At 43.6% G+C, this 21498-nt stretch overlaps 1 protein-coding gene across 1 annotated transcript in view; it reads right to left on the bottom strand.

Moving 5' to 3' along the window:
- Positions 1 to 21498, bottom strand: part of LOC126336449 (SET domain-containing protein SmydA-8-like) — a 332354-nt gene that overhangs the window by 18465 nt on the left and 292391 nt on the right. The window contains exon 6 of the mRNA XM_050000158.1: positions 5790 to 6034. Within this exon, the coding sequence (XP_049856115.1) occupies positions 5790 to 6034 (245 nt within the window). The remainder of the gene's footprint in view (positions 1 to 5789; positions 6035 to 21498) is intronic.

The following is a 21498-nucleotide window of genomic DNA, read 5'->3' as shown; positions in this document are numbered from 1 at the left end:
ACTATGTTGCCATCCTGTGAGAATATGCATCCTAAGTACTTGAAACCCTCCATCTGTTCTAACTTTGTTCCTCCTATTTGGCACTCAATCCATTTATATTTCTTTCCCACTGACATTACTTTCGTTTTGGAAATGCTAATCTTCATACCATAGTCCTTACATTTCTGATCTAGCTCTGAAATATTACTTTGCAAACTTTCAATCGAATCTGCCATCACAACTAAGTCATCCGCATATGCAAGACTGCTTATTTTGTGTTCACATATCTTGATCTCACCCAGCCAGTCTATTGTTTTCAACATATGATCCATAAATATCATTTTTGTGCCAACACAGCTAGCTCTTTATTCTCATGAAGTAATGAGTGCTGTCGACAAGGGATCTCAGATCGATTCCATTCCTAGATTTCCAGAAGGCTTTTGATACCGTTCCTCACAAGCGACTGTTAATGAAATTATCTTCGTAATTTTCTCTCAGAGAGATCACAGTTCATAGTGAGAGAGGGTAAATCGTCGAGTAGAATAGAAGTGGTATCTGGCGTTCCGCAAGGTAGTGTCATAGGCCCCCTGCTGTTCCTGATTTACATAAATGATCTAAGTGATAATCTGAGCAGCCCCCTTAGATTGTTTGCAGATGACGCTGTAATTTACCGTCTAGTAGAATCATCAGACGAGCAATTCCAATTACAAAATGTTCTAGAGAGAATTTCTGTATGGTGCGAAAAGTGGCAAATGGCACTAAACAAAGAAAAGTGCGAGGTCATCCACATGGGTACTAAAAGAAATCCGATAAATTTTGGGTATACGATAAATCGCACAAATCTAAGGGCTGTCAATTCGACTAAATACCTAGGAATTACATTAACGAGCAACTTAAATTGGAAAGATCACATAGGTAATATTGTGGGAAAGGCGAAACAAAGACTGCACTTTGTTGGCAGAACACTAGAAGATTGCGACAAACCCACTAAAGAGACAGCCTAAATTACACTTGTCCGTCCTCTGCTGGATAATTGCTGCGCGGTATGGAATCCTTACCAGGTACGATTGACGGAGGACATCGAAAAAGAATCACCAACTTTCTCTTCCGAACGCGTAAATATTTTGTTGAGACCTACCTACGTAGGGAGAAATTATCATCATCATAAAATAGGAGAAATCAGACCTCGAACGGAAAGATTTAGGTGTTCCTTTTTCCCAAGCGCCATTCGAGAGTGGAATGGTAGAGAAGTAGTATGAAAATCGTTCGATGAACCCTCTACCCTCAGAAGTTCCATGCGGCTTTTCGCGTAGTATACAGAGAATTTGCAGCATTAGAAAATTGCCGCGAAATGCAGGAAGATCTGCAGCGGATAGGCACTTGCTGCAGGGAGTGGCAACTGACCCTTAACATAGAAAAATGTCATGTATTGCGAATACATAGAAAGAAGGACCCTTTATTATATGATAGCGGAACAAACAGTGGTAGCAGTTACTTTTGTAAAATATCTGGGAGTATGGGTACGGAACGATTTGAAGTGGAATGATCATATAAAATTAATTGTTGGTAAGGCGGGTGCCAGGTTGAGATTCATTGGGAGAGTCCTTAGAAAATGTAGTCCATCAACAAAGGAGGTGGCTTACAGAACACTCGTTGGACCTATACTTGAGTATTGCTCATCGGTGTGGGATCCGCACCAGGTCGGGTTGACAGAGGAGATAGAGAAGGTCCAAAGAAGAGCGGCGCGTTTCATCACAGGGTTATTTGGTAAGCGTGGCAGCGTTACGGAGATGTTTGGCAAACTCAAGTACCAGACTCTGCAAGAGAGGTGCTCTGCATCGCGGTGTAGCTTGCTGTCCATGTTTCGAGAGGGTTCGTTTCTGGATGAGGTGTTGAATATACCGGGTGATCAAGATGTCAGTATAAAGTTGAAAACTTAATAAACCAGGGAATAATGTAGATAGAGAGGTAAAAATTGACACACATGCTTGGAATGATATGGGGTTTTATTAGAACCGAAAAAAACAACAAAAGAGTATTGCTAGACGCGTGAAAGATCTCTTGCACGAGGGTGATGATCGTGTGCTCAGCCGCCACTTTCGTCATGCTTGGCCTCCCAGGTCCCCAGACCTCAGTCCGTGTGATTATTGGCTTTGGGATTACCTGAAGTCTCAAGCGTATCGTGATCGACCGACATGTCTAGGGATGCTGAAAGACAACGTCCGACGCCAATGTTTCACCATAACTCCGGACGTGCTTTACAGTGCTGTTCACAACATTATTCCTCGACTACAGCTATTGTTGAGGAATGATGGTGCACATATTGAGCATTTCCTTTAAAGAACATCAGGTTTGCTTTGTCTTACTTTGTTATGCTAATTATTGCTATTCTGATCAGATGAAGCGCCATCTATCGAACATTTTTTGACGTTTGTATTTTTTTGGTTCTAATAAAACCCCGTGTAACTCCAAGCATGTGTGTCAATTTGTACCTCTCTATCTACATATTTCCGTGATTTATTCAGTTTTCAAATTTATACTGACTTTTTGATCACCCGGTATTACTTCCCCCTACTTATACCTCCCGAGGAGATCACGAATGTAAAATTAGAGAGATTCGAGTGCGTAGGGAGGCTTTCCGGCAGTTGTTCTTCCCGCGAACCATACACGACTGGAACAGAGGTAATGAGAGAGGCACGTAAAGTGCTCTCCGCCACACACCGTTAGGTGGCTTGCGGAGTATAAATGTAGATGTAGATGCCAGGCACTTAAGTGTGAATTGCGGAGTAACCATGTAGATGTAGATGTAGGTGTAGACCGTCTGTGAATGGTCATTCGCTTATGTTCACTTGCATCCGTTCGAGCGCAGCCGACCTCTGTGGCCGAGCGCGAGCACGGGAGCTCAGAGTGTTCGGTCAGAGAGCTGGCGGGTCTCTGCAATAAACTGAGTGAAAAGATCAACAACGAACTTCACAACGGATGTCATATGACGTCCGCTACGAAAAAAAAAAAAAAAAAAGAGGAGCGGTTCTACGCACTTCAGTCCGGGACTGCACTGCTGCTACGGTCGTAGGTTCGAATCCTACCCCGGACATGGTTGTGTGTGATGTCCGTAGGTGTGTGATTGGATTGAAGAGTTCCTAGGTAACAGAACGCAGCATGTCATTCTCAATGGAGAGAAGTCTTCCGAAGTAAGAGTGATGTCAGGTGTGCCGCAGGGGAGTGTCGTAGGACCGTTGCTATTCACAATATACATAAATGGCCTTGTGAACGACATCGGAAGTTCACTGAGGCATTTTGCGCATGATGCTGTGGTATATCGAGAGGTTTTAACATTGGTAAATTGTACTGAAATGCAGGAGGATCTGCAGCGAATTGATGCACGGTGCAGGGAATGACAATTGAATCTCAATGTAGACATGTGTAATGTGCTGCGAATACATAAAAAGATAGATCGCTTATCATTTAGCTACAATATAGCAGGTCAGCAACTGGAAGCAGTTAATTCCATAAATTATCTGGGAGTACGCATTAGGAGTGATTTAAACTGGAATGATTATATGAAGTTGATCGTTGGTGACGCAGATGCCAGACTGAGATTCATTGGAAGAATCCTAAGGTAATGCAATACGAAAACAAAGGAAGTAGGTTACAGTACGCTTCTTCGCCCATTGCTTGAGTACGGCTCAGATAGGATTGATAGAAGAGATAGAGAAGATCCAAAAGAGAGCAGCTCGCTTCGTTACAGGATCATTTAGTAATCGCGAAAGCGTTACGGAGATGATAGATAAACTACAATGGAAGACTCTGCAGGAGAGACGCTCAGTAGCTCAGTAGCTCAGTATGGGCTTTTGTTGAAGTTACGAGAACATACAGGGTGTTTCAAAAATGACCAGTATATTTGAAACGGCAATACAAACTAAACGAGCAGCGATAGAAATACACCGTTTATTGCAATATGCTTGGGACAACAGTACATTTTCAGGCAGACAAACTTTCGAAATTAGAGTAGTTACAATTGTCAACAACACATGGCGCTGCGGTCTGGGAAACTCTATAGTACGATATTTTCCACATATCCACCATGCGTAGCAATAATATGGCGTAGTCTCTGAATGAAATTACCTGAAACCTTTGACAACGTGTCTGGCGGAATGGCTTCACATGCAGATGAGATGTACTGCTTCAGCTGTTCAATTGTTTCTGGATTCTGGCGGTACACCTGGTCTTTCAAGTGTCCCCACAGAAAGAAGTCACAGGGGTTCATGTCTGGCGAATAGGAAGGCAAATCCACGCCGCCTCCTGTATGTTTCGGATAGCCCAAAGCAATCACACGATCATCGAAATATTCATTCAGGAAATTAAAGACGTCGGCCGTGCGATGTGGCCGGGCACCATCTTGCATAAACCACGAGGTGTTCGCAGTGTCGTCTAAGGCAGTTTGTACCGCCACAAATTCACGAAGAATGTCCAGATAGCGTGATGCAGTAATCGTTTCGTATCTGAAAAATGGGCCAAAGATTCCTTTGGAAGAAATGGCGGCCCAGACCAGTACTTTTTGAGGATGCAGGGACGATGGGACTGCGACATGGGGCTTTTCGGTTCCCCATATGCGCCAGTTCTGTTTATTGACGAAGCCATCCAGGTAAAAATAAGCTTCGTCAGTAAACCAAATGCTGCGCACATGCATATCGCCGTCATCAACCCTGTGCACTATATCGTTAGCGAATGTCTCTCGTGCCTCAATGGTAGCGGCGCTGAGGGGTTGCCGCGTTTGAATTTTGTGTGGATAGAGGTGTAAACTCTGGCGCATGAGACGATACGTGGACGTTGGCGTCATTTGGACCGCAGCTGCAACACGGCGAACGGAAACCCGAGGCCGCTGTTGGATCACCTGCTGCACTAGCTGCGCGTTGCCCTCTGTGGTTGCCGTACGCGGTCGCCCTACCTTTCCAGCACGTTCATCCGTCACATTCCCAGTCCGTTGAAAATTTTCAAACAGATCCTTTATTGTATCGCTTTTCGGTCCTTTGGTTACATTAAACCTCTGTTGAAAACTTCGTCTTGTTGCAACAACACTGTGTTCTAGGTGGTGGAATTCCGACACCAGAAAAATCCTCTGTTCTAAGGAATGAACCATGTTGTCCACAGCGCACTTGCACGTTGTTAACACCACACGCTTACAGCAGAAAGACGACGTACAGAATGGCGCACCCACAGACTGCGTTGTCTTCTATATCTTTCACATAACTTGCAGCGCCATCTGTTGTTGAAAATTGTAACTACTGTAATTTCGAAAGTTTGTCCGCCTGAAAATGTACTGTTATCCCAAGCATATTGCAACAAACGGTGTATTTCTATCGCTGCTCATTTAGTTTGTATTGCCGTTTCAAATATACCGGTCATTTTTGAAACACCCTGTACCTTCACCGAAGAGTCAAGCAGTATATTGCTCCCTCCTACGTATATCTCGCGAAGAGACCATGAGGATAAAATCAGATAGATTAGAGCCCACACACAAGCATATCGACTATCCTTCTTTCCACGAACAATACGAGACTGGAATAGAAGGGAGAACCGATGGAGGTAGTCAAGGTACCCTCCGCCACACACCGTCAGGTGTCTTGCGCAGTATGGATGTATATGTAGATAGGTGTAAGTTAGGTTTAAGTAGCTCTAGGGGACTGACTCGAGATGTTGAGTCCCGTAGTGCTTAGAGCCATTTGAACCACTGTGTTACGTCCCGGTGTAAACGAGGCTTCAGGGTTGGGTAAGTACTAGAGGGAACAGCTGTGAAGTGCGTGACGTACCTGTCCATGAGCATGCGTACGTTGGCGGCGGCGATGGTGTATCCGGGGCACTTGGCGTTGGTGCAGCGCCAGGGCGCGTCCGGGTCCAGCGGCGCCGTGGAGAGCACGACGCCGGCGTCGCAGGCGCACCGCGGGCACTTGAGCGCGCCCACCATCGTGCCCAGCTCGGCGGGGTCGGCGCAGCGCGCGCAAGTGCACGCGAAGAACTTGGACTCCTGCAGGTGCTCGCGCCGCTTCAGCGTGCTCTGCGCACCGCAACAACACACAAGCCGTCACACACTTGCCATCTGCTCGGTCGGCTGCGTCGATCGGTCGATAATGGCACACAATAGTAAGCTGCCGCAATAGGAACGTATTCTAAAGCGGGTGCTCAACTACAACGTACAACCATCGTGCGAGGCGTGTGGTATCATCCAAAGATCGCGGCGCCACACCAGACTCGGCGAAGCACATCGATACCACAGAAATTAGCGGTGTCTCGCTGCAATCCGCAACGGTGAGCGGGAGAGATTGAAGAAGGCACGCTCTTTCTCTCACAAGGGAACCTCCCCATCGCAGCCACCCTCAGACTTAGTTATAAGTTGGCACAGTGAATAGGTCTTGAAAAACTGAACACAGATCGATCGAGAAAACAGGAAGAAGTTGTGTCGTACTATGAAAAAAAAAGCAAAATATACAAACTGAGTAGTCCATGCGCAAGATCGTCAACATCAAGGATAGCGTGAGCTCAGGAGCGTCGTGGTCCCGTGGTTAGCGTGAGCAGCTGCGGAACGAGAGCTCCTTGGTTCAAGTCTTCCCTGGAGTGAAAAGTTCATTTTTTTTATTTTCAGATAATTGTTATCTGTCCGTCCGATGCGAGGGAGGTAACTGTTGCATTCATTTGTTGCAGTTTATGTGACAAACTCTTATGTTTTCATCACTTTTTTGGAGTGATTATCACATCCAGAAGAAAACCTAAATCGGGCAAGGTAGAAGAATCTTTTTACCCATTCGCCAAGTGTACATGTTAGGTGAGTCGACAACATATTCCTGTCATGTGACGCACATGCCGTCACCGTTCTCGTATAGAATATATCAGACGTGTTTTCCTGTGGAGGAATCGGTTGACCTATGACTTTGCGATCAATTGTTTTCGGTTCCCATTGGAGAGGCACGTCCTTTCGTTTACTAATCGCACGGTTTTGCGGTGCGGTCGCAAAACACAGACACTAAACGTTACAGTGAACAGAGACGTCAGTGAACGAATGGACAGATCCTAAACTTTGCGAAAATAAACCTTTCACTCGAGGGAAGACTTGAACCAAGGACCTCTCGGGCCGCAGCTGCTCACGCTAACCACGGGACCACGGCGCTCCTAAGCTATCGCTATCCTTGATGTTGCCGGTCTTGCGCATGGACTACTCAGTTTGTATATTTTGCTTATTTTTTTCATAGTTCCACACAACTAATTCCTGTTTTCTCGATTGGTCTGTGTTCAGTTTTTCATGGCTTATCCACTGTGCCAGCTTATAACTAAATCTGAGGGGGGTGCGATGGGGAGGTTCCCTTGTCAGCACATCAGTGTCCTCGCTCGCCGAGATCAATAAAGATCCTAACATGGAAGCACTCTGCCTCAGTTCAAGACCTCAGCTGAAGCAGCCAGTATCATCGAGGAGGGCTAAAGTGTAGCTCAAGTAACAGATGCATTCTTGTAGTTGTTGAACATTGCGCTTCAGGAGAACAGTTTGTATGCGACAAGGGATGCTTTAATAGTCAGTGACAGTTGTAAATACCCGAGCACTTCTTCGACAAAGGATTGTATCAAGTTAAGTAAATCCTTTTATCATTCATGTAATAAAATGAACTCATATTTCATATGGTCTAGTTCCAAAGAGCCGTCTCACAGAGCAATCAAAGAACCCACAGCATAGTATCGTCTGGTCATAACAAGACGTACCTCACTTAGCATGAGTCGGACACTCACTGTGTCAAACACTCGCATATGCTTTAGTGATACAGAATTTGGGTTGTATTATTGTGGATTTTACTGAGTCAGTGATATGTGATAAAGTATTCTGTATAAATGATAATTAAATCGACACCCTAGCTGCAAACAGGCGTTGATATACATCATTGGCGAGATGTTGAAAATGAGTGCCCCGACAGGGACTAGAACCCGGGATCTCCTGCTTACAAGGCAGACGCTCTATCCATCCTCTTTTTTATTTTCTTATTTTCTTCGATATAGTTCGTTGCGTTTGGTCTGGGCGGACGTCACAAGACATTCATTCAAGTAGATAGTTGATGCCTTGACTCAGCTGCTTGTATTATAAGAAGCACAGAGCCCTCTGACCGAACACGCTGAGCTACCGTGCCTGCTCCATCTAAGCCACCGAGAGCACAGAGGATAGTGCGCCAGCACGGACTTATCCCTTGCACGCCTCCCGTGAGACCCACATTCCCAACATGTCCACACCACTACATTCTAGTGCGCCTAATAGGTGTTTGCCCATCACACTCATTAGTCGTGGCACATTAATCTATCAAGTCCCGTACGAGTTGGGGCATAACGTGTGCGTTCGCACAAGAAGGTCAATGGCCGGGTAGCCATATTTTAACTATATATGAAGGTAGTATCTGTTCCGAAGCTGCACGGTCATCAGTGGTATCTGTTCTTTCGGGAACAGACACTACCTTCATATACTCTGTGTAATATGATATGAATTAATATTAATGGTTTTTATCGTAATAACTTTTAATGTAAAAGTAAAGAGTGTTTTTTTATCAAATATACATATTGTCAATTGTCTGTATGCCACCTTTATAAATTGCGTTTTTGGTCAGCAGTCTTCTGACTGGTTTGATTCGGCCGGTCACGAATTCCTCTTCTGTGCTAACTTCTTTACCTCAGAGTAGCACTTGAAACTTACATCCTCAAGTATTTGCTGGATGTATTTCAAATCTCTGTCTTTCTCTACAGTTTTTGTCCTCTTTAGTTCCATCGAGTACCATGGAAGTCATTCCTTTATGTCTTAATCTCTTGAGACATGAAGGAATCATATTGCACATGTCCGTTCTCCTTATCAGTGTTTTCCACATATTCCTTTCCTCTCCGATTTTGCGCAGAACCTCCTCATTCCTTACCTTATCAGACCACCTAATTTTCAACATTCGTCTGTAGCACCACATCTCAAATGCTTCGATTCTCTTCCGTTCCGGTTTTCCCACAGCCCATGTTTCACTACCATACAATGATGTACTCTCAGAAATTTCTTCCTCAAATTAAGGCCGATATTTGATATTAGTAGATTTCTCTTGGCCAGGAATGCCCTTTTTGCCATTGCTAGTCCGCTTTTGATGTGCTCCTTGCTCCGTCCGTCATTGGTTATTTAACTGCCTAGGTAGCAGAATTCCTTAACTTCATTCACTTCGTGACCATCAATCCAGATTTTAAGTTTCTCGCTGTTCTCATTTCTACTACTTCTCATTACCTTCGTCTTTCTTTTATTTACTCTCAATCCATACTTTGCACTCATTAGACTGTTCATTCCATTAAGCAGATGACGTAGTTCCTCACTTTCCCTCAGGATAGCAATATTATCAGCGAATCGTATCGTTGATATTCTTTCACCTTGAATTTTAATTCCACTCCTGAATCTATCTTGCTTCCTCGACGGACAGATTGAACAGTAGGCACGAAAGGCTACATCCTTGTCTTACACCCTTTTTAATACGAGCACATCGTTCTTGGTCGTCCACTCTTATAATCCCCTCTTGGCTGATGTACATATTGTATATGACCATTCTCTCGCTATATCTTACTCCTACTTTTCTCAGAATTTCGAACAGCTTGCACCGTTTTACGTTGTCGAACGCTTTTTCCAGGTCGACAAATCCTATGAAAGTGTCTTGATTTTTCTTTAGCCTTGTTTCCTTTATTAACTGCAACGTCAGAATTGCCTCTCTCGTGCCTTTACTTTTCCTAAAGCCAAACTGATCGTCATCTAGCACATCCTCAAATTTCTTTTCCATTATTCTGTTTATTATTCTTGTCAGCAACTTGGATGCATGAGCTGTTCAGCTGAGTGTGCGGTAATTCGCGCACTTGTCAGCCCTTGGCGTCTTCGGAATTCTGTGGGTGATGCTTTTCCGAAAGTCAGATGGTATGTCGACAGACATTCTACACACCAACGTGAATAATACTTTTTTGCCACGTATCTCAATGATTTTAGAAATTCTGATGGAATGTTACCTATCCCTTCTGCCTTATTTGATCTTAAGTCCTTTGTAAATATTTGTATAAGAATTTATTTCGTTACAAATCGCTTAGGTATACAAAAAGTACTCACATTACATTTTACATATCTAAGCACTCGTGGCGTGATGAGCTATTGCACTACGAAATGTTTGTTTTGCGTTATCTTTGTTGCATGAGTGACTCAGGGATCGGGCGATACCTGGCGGCTGTTCTTTGCGCGCCATGGTAATTCCACTTCGCCAGTTTAAATGTTCACCTGGTCGACTGCCATCTACAGCGAGAAGCCCGAAGCCATCCCAAACCAACTGCAGATATTGTTAATAGCAATAAAACAAGACGAATTAAAAAAACATTAATGTTGATGTAAACGTTGCATTTTTCCCTAAGTTTATTAAACCAACAGATGCACATAACACAGACTTCAGTCATCAATAATACACTCCTGGAAATTGAAATAAGAACACCGTGAATTCATTGTCCCAGGAAGGGGAAACTTTATTGACACATTCCTGGGGTCAGATACATCACATGATCACACTGACAGAACCACAGGCACATAGACACAGGCAACAGAGCATGCACAATGTCGGCACTAGTTCACTGTATATCCACGTTTCGCAGCAATGCAGGCTGCTATTCTCCCATGGAGACGATCGTAGAGATGCTGGATGTAGTCCTGTGGAACGGCTTGCCATGCCATTTCCACCTGGCGCCTCAGTTGGACCAGCGTTCGTGCTGGACGTGCAGATCGCGTGAGACGACGCTTCATCCAGTCCCAAACAAGCTTAATGGGGGACAGATCCGGAGATCTTGCTGGCCAGGGTAGTTGATTTACACCTTCTAGAGCACGTTGGGTGGTACGGGATACATACTGACGTGCATTGTCCTGTTGGAACAGCAAGTTCCCTTGCCGGTCTAGGAATGGTAGAACGATGGGTTCGATGACGGTTTGGATGTACCGTGCACTATTCAGTGTCCCCTCGACGATCACCAGAGGTGTACGGCCAGTGTAGGAGATCGCTCCCCACACCATGATGCCGGGTGTTGGCCCTGTGTGCCTCGATCGTATGCAGTCCTGATTGTGGCGCTCACCTGCACGGCGCCAAACACGCATACGACCATCATTGGCACCAAGGCAGAAGCGACTCTCATCGCTGAAGACGACACGTCTCCATTCGTCCCTCCATTCACGCCTGTCGCGACACCACTGGAGGCGGGCTGCACGATGTTGGGGCGTGAGCAGAAGACGGCCTAACGGTGTGCAGGACCGTAGGCCAGCTTCATGGAGACGGTTGCGAATGGTCCTCGCCGATACCCCAGGAGCAACAGTGTCCCTAATTTGCTGGGAAGTGGCGGTGCGGTCACCTACGGCACTGCGTAGGATCCTCGGTCTTGGCGTGCGTACGTGCGTCGCTGTGGTCCGGTCCCAGGTCGACGGGCACGTGCACCTTCCGCCGACCACTGGCGACAACATCGATGTACTGTGGAGACCTCACGCCCCACGTGTTGAGCAATTCGGCCTCCCGCATGCCCACTATACGCCCTCGCTCAAAGTCCGTCAACTGCACATACGGTTCACGTCCACGCTGTCGCGGCATGCTACCAGTGTTAAAGACTGCGATGGAGCTCCGTATGCCACGGCAAACTGGCTGACACTGACGGCGGCGGTGCACAAATGCTGCGCAGCTAGCGCCATTCGACGGCCAACACCGCGGTTCCTGGTGTGTCCGCTGTGCCGTGCGTGTGATCATTGCTTGCACAGCCCTCTCGCAGTGTCCGGAGCAAGTATGGTGGGTCTGACACACCGGTGTCAATGTGTTCTTTTTTCCATTTCCAGGAGTGTATATTCTCCTTCACTATTTACAACATCCTGTCAATGCTGGGGAAACTTTTCGATTCCGCGACTGTGGAAATCACGTGGTTTTGAGGCAAAAAACTCGCCGAGTCACGTTCAGATCCCATTTTCATGGAAAGGAAGTACCTTGAAGGTTGTTTGGTAGAGACTGGATAAGATGAAAACCTGACCGCTCAACTGTTTGGCATCAGGCCAATACGTGCGCGTGGCTCTACACTCTGATCCACTTGCTGCCGTAAAAGTTCAAAGGTTCCCTCAGTTCCTTTTGGTTATTTAAATGACCGGATTTTCATCCAGACGGTTTTATATGTATGTGGCTGACGTACAGCTTTGGTATCCGGGGCAATGAACTTCATTTGATAGTTTAAAATAATCTGATAATGCCCAACCACAGCGAAACGCGTTATTTTTAAATAAAAATAACCTCGCAGCAGTAACTGTTTTATTTCTAACACAATTTTCATAATCCTGACTTCAAAAGAACTTCAAATATAGGTCACGTGGTGCGTCATCCGAGATATGAGTACACAATACGAAAAAATTGACAAATGACGTAGAAAGCGATCCAAAGTTCGATCCATTTTGCGGCACGAGGCTTTCATTTTTAAACTTAATTCGTGAGAAAGAAGAGCTTAATAATGAGCTGGAAAAGGAGACAAATACTGCCAAGAAGAAGAAGATGAATACATTTTACAAAGCATGAAACATAAAGATAGAGGAGAACGACGACACAAGGACAAGTTGGAAAACTTGAGTTGGAACGACAAGAAGAGATTGAAATATTGAAACAGGGCTAAAAACGATGGTTTGAAAATAAATCTGAAAGAAAACTACTTCAGTTACCAGACTAATGTGAAAAACTGAAAAAAATGCAAATTACAGACACACATGGAGAAATAGAGAAATAAATCACCACATATTATTCGTAAGAAACCTCCAGATCTCGATAACGCGTCACACTGAAATTCTTAAGCATTAACGGGTGTCAAATCATGAGTATTTGTTTTTTAAATAAACTGTGCCTTTAGTGTCGATTTTAAATGTCATTTTAAAAATATTTGCATTTGTCCTCTTAGTAGATTTGAAGCAGCAGAGTCATTATATGGGTATCATAGTAGTGTTATATTTTTGTTATCTGAAAGAGTGAATCAACAGCGCGAAAATAAAAAATGCAGTGATATTATTACAACGTAAGTCAAAACTGTCATAAACATTCCTCAGTGTGGCTGTACAATTTGTATAACCAAATATTTTTATTTTTTGAAAAATAATTCACAACAAGCATTCTCAAAGTATTGAATTCATGCCTTGTGGATAGTGTACCGGATGATCAAAAACACAGTATAAATTTGAAAACTGAATAAATCACGGAATAATGCAGGTAAGAGAGGTACAAATTGACACACATGCTTGGAATGACGCGAGGTTTTATTAGAACCAGTAAAATACAAAAGTTCAAAAAATGTCCGACAGATGGCGCTTCATCAGATCAGAATAGCAATAATTAGCACAAGAAAGTAAGACAAAGTAAAGCAAAGTTCTTTACAGGAAATGCTCAATATGTCCACCATCATTCCTCAACAGTAGCTGTAGTCTAGGAATAATGTTGTGAACAGCACTGTAAAGCACGTCCGGAGTTGTGGTGAGACATTGGCGTCGCATGTTGTCTTTCAGCATCCCTAGAGATGTCGGTCGATCACGATACACTTGCGACTTCAGGTAACCCCAAAGCCAATAATCGGACGGACTGAGGTCTGGGGACTTGGGAGGCCAAGCATGACGAAAGTGGCGGCTGAGCACACGATCATCACCAAATGACGCGCACAAGCGATCTTTCACGCGTCTAGTAATACTTTGTATGTCTTTTTGTTCTAATAAAATGCCATGTCATTCCAAGCATGTGTGTCAATTTTTTCTTCTCTATCTACATTATTCCGTGGTTTATTAAGTTTTCAAATTTATACTGACTTTTTGATCCCCCCGGTACATCAAGAAAGAATTTCGTACGTATAAATACAATGAATTGTTCAGAAATAGGACTGATCACATACATAATACAAGATAACGGAAAATATTCCTGCACACGTGTTACTTTGCATTTGTACCTGATTTGTATTGACAAAAATCATTTTTAAGTAAAAAAAGTGGGTACTTACTAGCCTATGAATACGAAGGGCATGTGTTCGATCCCCTGTCAGCCCTGTATCTTTTATACCACTGACGATGATTTGTTAATGTAAAAGATTGCAGTTTACATCGTGATTAGGATTAATGAAACGTTAATCGTACACATCCCGTGAATCCTCATGTGTTCTATCAAACGGTTTCTTCATTTAGTGAGGTTGTGCTACATATTTTCTTTTTCCCCAATTCGTTTGGCACCTCCTCATTAATTATTCTATATATTCGCCTACCTTCAACATTTTTCTGCACTTAGGGACTACAGAATGTAAGCTACACAAGTCGTACCACGCTAAGACCATTGCGCAACAAGAGTGGTGCACTGCCAGGAGACTGTAAACGTTCCGTGTTTCTCGCCACGCACACAGAGTGACTATTATTGACCTACGTGAAATAAAATCATCATAACTTCTGAACGGTTTGCGCTAGGACGTAAAAACTGAACGGTTGGCCACGGGGAATGATGGGAATTAGTATGCGCAGTATGGTTCGGTTTAGCAACGAAGCCCACTTTCATTTAGATGGGTTCGTCAGTAAGCAAAATTGGTGCATTTGGGCAACTGAGAATCCACATTTCGCGATCTAGAAGTCTCTTCGCCTTCAACGGGTGACTGTGTGGTGTGCAATGCCCAGTCACGGATTAATCGGTACGATATTCCTTGGTGGTACGGTGACTACCGAACGGTATCATGAAGGTTTTGGAAGATGATTTCGGCCCCATTTTCCAAAGTCACTCAGATTCCGACAAGATGTGGTTCATGCAAGACGGAGCTCGACCACATCGAAGCTGGAGAGCGTTTGATGTCCTGGAAGAGCACTTTGGGGACCGCATTGTGGTTCTGGGGTACCCAGGGTCCACTGGCATGAACCTCGACTGCTCACCATATTCTCTGGATCTGAACATAGGCGTCTTCTTTTTGTGGGGCTATATTAAAGACAAGATGTACACCAATAACCCCAAAAACATTGCTGAGCTGAAAACAGCCATTCAGCAGGTCATCGACAGCATCGATGTTCCGACACGTCAACGGGTCCAGCAGAATATCGTTATTCGTCTGCGCCACATTATCGCCAATGATGGCAGACCTATCGAACATGTCATAATCCAAATCCGAATATCTTTAGTGGCGTTTACATGTTGAATAAAGTGTGTGCACGTCGTAGTTTGTAACTAATTTACGTTTTTTCTCATATAGTTCAATAATTTTCACCTTGTGGTTCTACTGCGGTACGGATAACAGGAGCACCACAATATACAATTGAAATGGCGCTGCAATTTAAGTTCGCGGAACAGTATCATTCTTGTGGGCAAAACGTCTAAATTCCGTACAGATTCACCATGAAATTCTGTCAATGTATGCACTAAATTCAGTGTCGCGTCTAGTCTTACTGAAACGGTGCCAGAAATTTGACCAAGGTCGCACAGGCGTCGTTGATGCTGATCGGGAAGTCCAGATCTCGCACCATCCGACTTCCTTCTTATCGGCAAGCTAAAAGGACATGTGAGGCGGGAGGTTAAAAACATTTTCCAACAAACATGACGTTCACCTAGCGGTTCTCGAATGGTCCCGTGATTGAGGAGCGGATTTCTATCGTCGAGAAACTGAACGACTGGTAGAACTTTAACCTGTTATGTACAGAGACTTGTTCGCTATGTTGCAAGAATAGGTCTTGTATCTGTGTCACTTTGAAGTATAGTGCAGCACTCAATGAAGGTTACTTGACCTGCCATAATAATGTTAATTTTCTTAAAAAGTGCCCACGAAGAACCGAGTTTGAAATTGTCCTATTCTCTTCTTATCTGAACTGGTTATCGCCCATTTTACACTGCCGTAGAAGGCGACATTCCAGACAAATATCTTCAGAAAGACTTCCTAACACTTACATTTATATTTGTTATTAACAAATTTCTCTTTTTCAAAACTACCTTTTTGTTGTTGCAAGTCTGCATTTTATATCCTCTGTACTTCGGCCACCACAAGTTGTTTTGCTGCCAAATAGCAAAACTCATTTACTACATTTACCGTCACATCCTTTTGATTCTATCAGCATCGCCTGATCTAATTCGACTATATTAAATTTCTCTTCTTTCTTTTTGTTGATATTTGTCTTATAACTTGTCTTGTAACCCCTTTTTAAGACATTATCAATTACACACCCGCAGAGCTGCAAGTTACGTATCTATCTTTTACTGCGTTTTCTTAGTAATATATTTCTTAAATTCTGTGTGTGTTTTTCTATTTAAGAGATGTAATGTCGCGTTTTTGTAACTGTAAAGTGTAGAGTCAAGCAGTCAGTAGCGCAGCTGTCATCTCTTGTGAACAGCCAGCTATACAGCTCATAAGGCGACAGCCTCCATTGATGACATGCCAGGAAAGTAGCACGTTGCATATTTAGGTTTCTGGCTGTGATTTTATAGTCAATTCTTAAGTTAGTCTTGCTAGGTTGGGTAGACTGTGTGCATACTGTTTGGACGAAGGAGGAGCTGGCTGCAGTTTGCGGACAGTTGAAGACGCTTTTGGGTACGGTCGGTGGTCTTGAGGCTGCTGCCTGGGGGTGTAGCGGTGGTGGAGGATTTGGCGCTTCGCATGGGTCACCTCAGGTGTCGCTTGTTTTGACCATAGGCTCTGCTGCCGAGGCATTTTATAGTAACTGCGGGTACGCCGCGGTTGATCCGTTCTGAACGCAGGGTGAATGGCAGGTGCCAACGCGTCCGCGTCGTTCGTGGTGGAGGGACAATATGGAGACTGGCGGTGTGACCGCGCCTCTTCGGTCAGTGAGTAGACAGGCGGCCGCTCCTTCGGCAGTGTCCGAGCAGACACGCAGGGGGAGGAGTTTGCTAGTTACCTGGAGCTCCAACGTTACGCGCGTTATGGAGCCCCATGGGAAATAACGTTCAGGGCCGGAGAGAAAGCCAATGTAAACTTGACAGCAAAAAGCTTGAGCCACTCCTGAATGCAGCCATCATAAAGTAGCTGTGTCGCAGGTCCTCTAAACGCCGAAACACCGTGGGATACAGTCGTTTGACTATAGGCATTGTGTGTACCACAAGAGAGCACGGAAGAATACTGCCCATTATGGCAGTCAATGAAGATGTGAACTAATACCGCGATACAACAAATATCAGAAAACGCGTTATTAGAGATCAGACACTATTTAAAGCATGTAAGTTAAACTTCATAACAATAAATGACACTGCAGAAGTCTTATCACACCCATTAAGTGACACAACGAGTTGTTCGTGATCAGAATTTGAAACCACTGTTAATCAAACAAAGCTTGCGTGTTGATGGAGACTCGACTGGGCATAAAGAGACCTAAAATACCGAAGTTTTCACCTGTGTCAGTTTACAAGGCCGAATGTCCGAACCTGGAAATAAATGACGATACGTTTAGCACTGTACTGGGAACCCAGTGAAGCTTATATTGCCCTGAGAAGTAACCACGATAGATATGTAATAAAGTGCAACGTACAAGTGTGAAACGCCATGAAATAAAACTGTGGTGATGGACGGGGAGAAGATCCCTATACCTATATGAATTGTTAACAAAGCACAATCAGATGTCAGATTTTAACTATGTTCGCCAGTAGCGTGACATCGGAACCTGAAGCGATGATACCAATAATTTTTGCCTGCCAGGAATTCGAACCCAGCACCTTTCGCTATCGTCTTATAGCTACGAATAGACATATTTATTGTTTCTTTACCTGTTGTGCACATGTGCGGCTAGAGGTAACACAACGAATAGTTTTATGCTGCCTGAAACACCATCTCTGTGCATATCGTCGTTGTTGACTCTACACGAAGAGGTGTCAACTGTCAAATCCCCTTTCAATCGTAGTTTGGATCGCGGCGTTTGCATAGACCTGGAGGAGTTGGGCATCGTGAGGAAACAATGAAGTGGGACAGTATCATCTCGAAGAGTTCAAATCCAGAAAAAAATTAGAATCGGAGCTCGAGCCCCAGTGGAGTACTAATAATTTCAAAATCTCAAGGTCACTTAAAATAAGAAATTAAGGTCCTATGACCTTACATGACGATTGGTTCGTGAACTAAAATAACATTACTAGTATAAGAAAGCCTACTAGAGACAGAGTTTCTGAAAGAAGCGACTTACACCTCTGACTGCCAAAACTAAGCGAACTCTAATCCAGTCAGTAGTAAATGGACTTGTTTAATGTTGATCTGGAACCACGGCACAGTCCTGCGTTCTGTACATGGCGTTAATGAAGTTGATGAGGGTATGTTGTTGGCTGTTAAAAAATTTGAACCCCCAGCGGGAATCGAACCTACACCTTAGCCTCATTCCAACCAACCACCGGCTTTCACATGCGTTCTGTTTGAGTTTAATGAAAGGGTGAAAGCAGTGGAGGAAATTCGCAACACCTGCGCCCTGTACAGAGGGAATGCTACCGAAAAAAGTCAAGTTTTGTCGTTTTGAGATGAATTAATCACCACATACAGCAAGACAAACAAGCGTCGACGAAGGACGTTCCAACAATTTACTACCATGCTATCCGATAATTGGCAAGTGTGACGATCAGTTAACCTTCGTGCTACACTTGCCTTCAATAACCATGTTGAGGTTAAAACAGAAAAAAGAGGATTACGGTACAACGTCTAGTCGGAAACGAGATTGTGGGAAGTATGGGGAGGGATGTTGTCTGTCCCCTTTCAGTGGACTGATCCTGGCGTTTGCCATAATAGATTTAAAGAGATGACCTAAATCATTGCGGCCTGATGGCGATTTCAAGTACCGTATGGTAATTTCATAAGGAGAAAATAATGGGTAAGCCATAACAAGCATTATAGCGAACGATGGCCTGGTTACTTCAACAAAATGTATTGTAATTTTTCTGGTGGCACAAATAATGTGTTTTGTGTTACGAACTGCTTCTCAGAGATGTGTCCTTTGCAGTTGACACTTATTGGGCCGGGCGGTTCTAGGCGCTACAGTCTGGAACCGCGCGACTGCTACGGTCGCAGATTCGAATCCTGCCTCGGGCATGGATGTCTGTGATGTCCTTAGGTTAGTTAGCTTTAAGTAGTTCTAAGTTCTAGGGGACTGATGAGCTCAGAAGTTAAGTCGCATAGTGCTCAGAGCCATTTTTGACATTTGTTGCCAACAAATGAGATTACTTTCAACGGAGAGTAATAAATGCGATCTGGAAGGCAGCACCAAGGAACTTGGTAGGAAAACACGTCCATCGCATGTCTTCTGATCTACCCGGAAGTGTTTACCTTCCTCGCCCCTTTCAATCAACCACGAAGAACGTTAGTTTTTGTTTTCTTTTTGTTTTGTTTTGTTTTGTTTTGGTGTTGGGCTGTAAACATGGCTTAACTCAGAATCAACAAGTCGCTACATGCATGGGATTGAAAAGCTACCTGCGCATCATTAGACGGTTTTCGATAACTATGTGAATATATTGTTGACAGTATCCCTGATATTTGTGTCTATTTCGTTCAATATCATAACGGGAAACGTTATTAATATGCGCTATGCTAATATAACTGGTGTCTCATGATAATACATACAATGAATGACTATTATACGTGAAGTCTTTTGTCATACTCATGCAGCTTTACCGGACTACATCTAAATACGGCAATGTGGCTGTGGGAGTAGTTGCTGAATGAAACACAGTTAACGAAGTATTCAGTGATACGATTTAATTAAGAAATTTGTGCATTTTCAGTAGCAGTTCCGCAGTATTTTAAGTTTCTTACTCCTAGATCTACGCAGCGAGACGTCTTACAATGACAAAATTTCTAAAGATGTCGTTCTGAATATGACATAGCTGTTTATAGCTCTGTCTCAGAGGAGGTGAAATGTTACTCTTGCGCCAGTTTGGAACTGAGAGCTGCTGCCTCTTACTCTTCCGCCGACAGTTTTATGGAGCAAGCGACCAACTGCAGCGCTCATCGCCTCCTCGCTGCCATTGTGATAGCTGATACAGATAATTCGCAATGTAGACAACTAGATTAGTTGTAGTTGCTTCGTGAAAGTAATCTCCCTTGTCTGCAAACATATACTTGATATGTCGATGGCACACCAAAGCTGAATTCATTCAGAATCTTTTATTGGTAAACCACAAACATATGAAGTAAATCTTGCAAGATAATTATCTGTCGTTCCAGGAAGTAACAAAACTATTACAGCGTCACTAGACATGTTCCACTATGTTGTCATGAGCCTATCATAGTTGTAGCAGGACGATAATGTTTCTACAGGCAATATCTTTCTTCAGTGGGCTAACAATTTAGGAGTGCTTCTTGTGTATAAACGATGCAGCGGCTTAATTACTTTTCCTACGACGTCATGGCAGTATTCTAGAATTTCGGGTGAGGGAAAGAACGAAAATTAGCACAGATCATCGCAATACATACGACAGAAGATAAACGCAGTCCACTGAATTACAGACTACATCGACATGTAGCAGGAAATGTGAACAAACAGTTTGTTCCAGCGATATGAAATACCCCGAAATATATTACGTATTGACATCAAACCAACATGGACTGGAAAGCATCACTCTTGCGTGACGCAGCTGGCACGTAATTCTCACTATGTACTGCGAACAGCGACTCTCAAATTGATTTCGTATTCATAGAGTTCCAAAAACACTTTTGATTCCATTCCTCAGAAGCGACTCCCAACTATATCGCTTTCCTACGGACAATCGTCTCAGTTGTGCGACTGGATTCGTGATTTCCTGTCTCAAAGGTCGCAGTGCGCAGTAATACGGAACATCACCTAGTGAAACGGAAGTAATGAGTGTGGTTACACAAGTAAAGTGATGTAGACCTTACGCTATATATATATATATATATATATATATATATATATATATATATATATATATATATATATATATATAGCAGATAATCAGAATATTTCTCATGGATCTGTGGAAAGTAATGCTGCCATCTAGCAAACTCCTCAGAAGAGCAAAGCGAATTGCAAAATTATTTGGAAATATATCTTCACAGCGAAAAACGTGACAGTTGACCCTAAACAATAAAATGAGTGATGTTCCCCACATGAATAACAAAAGAATTTCGTTAAAGTTCACTTACACGGTAAACCAGTCACATTTAAAGGTTGTCGATTCAAATTAATATCCAGGAGCTACGGTCATGAAAAACTTAAATTGGATCCGTCACATGGAAAATATGGAAGGATACGCAAAGACCGCGTTTTGTTGGCAGAATACGTAGAAGATGCAACAAATCGATTAAAGTGACCGCCTACAACACACTTGTCCGTCCTATTCCTAAGCGGTATGGGATTCGTATGAGATAGGACTGACGCAAGACATCGTTTTGTATTATCACGAAGTAGGGGAGATTGTGTCACGGATATGATAAACAAGTTAGGATGGAAATCATTGAAATGTAGGCTTTTTACATTGGGGCTACGTGTTTATCCCGACA

The sequence above is a fragment of the Schistocerca gregaria genome, chromosome 2 (genome assembly GCF_023897955.1).
Source record: "Schistocerca gregaria isolate iqSchGreg1 chromosome 2, iqSchGreg1.2, whole genome shotgun sequence".
NCBI lineage: Eukaryota > Metazoa > Arthropoda > Insecta > Orthoptera > Acrididae > Schistocerca > Schistocerca gregaria.
This window is presented reverse-complemented; position numbering and strand designations above follow the sequence as displayed.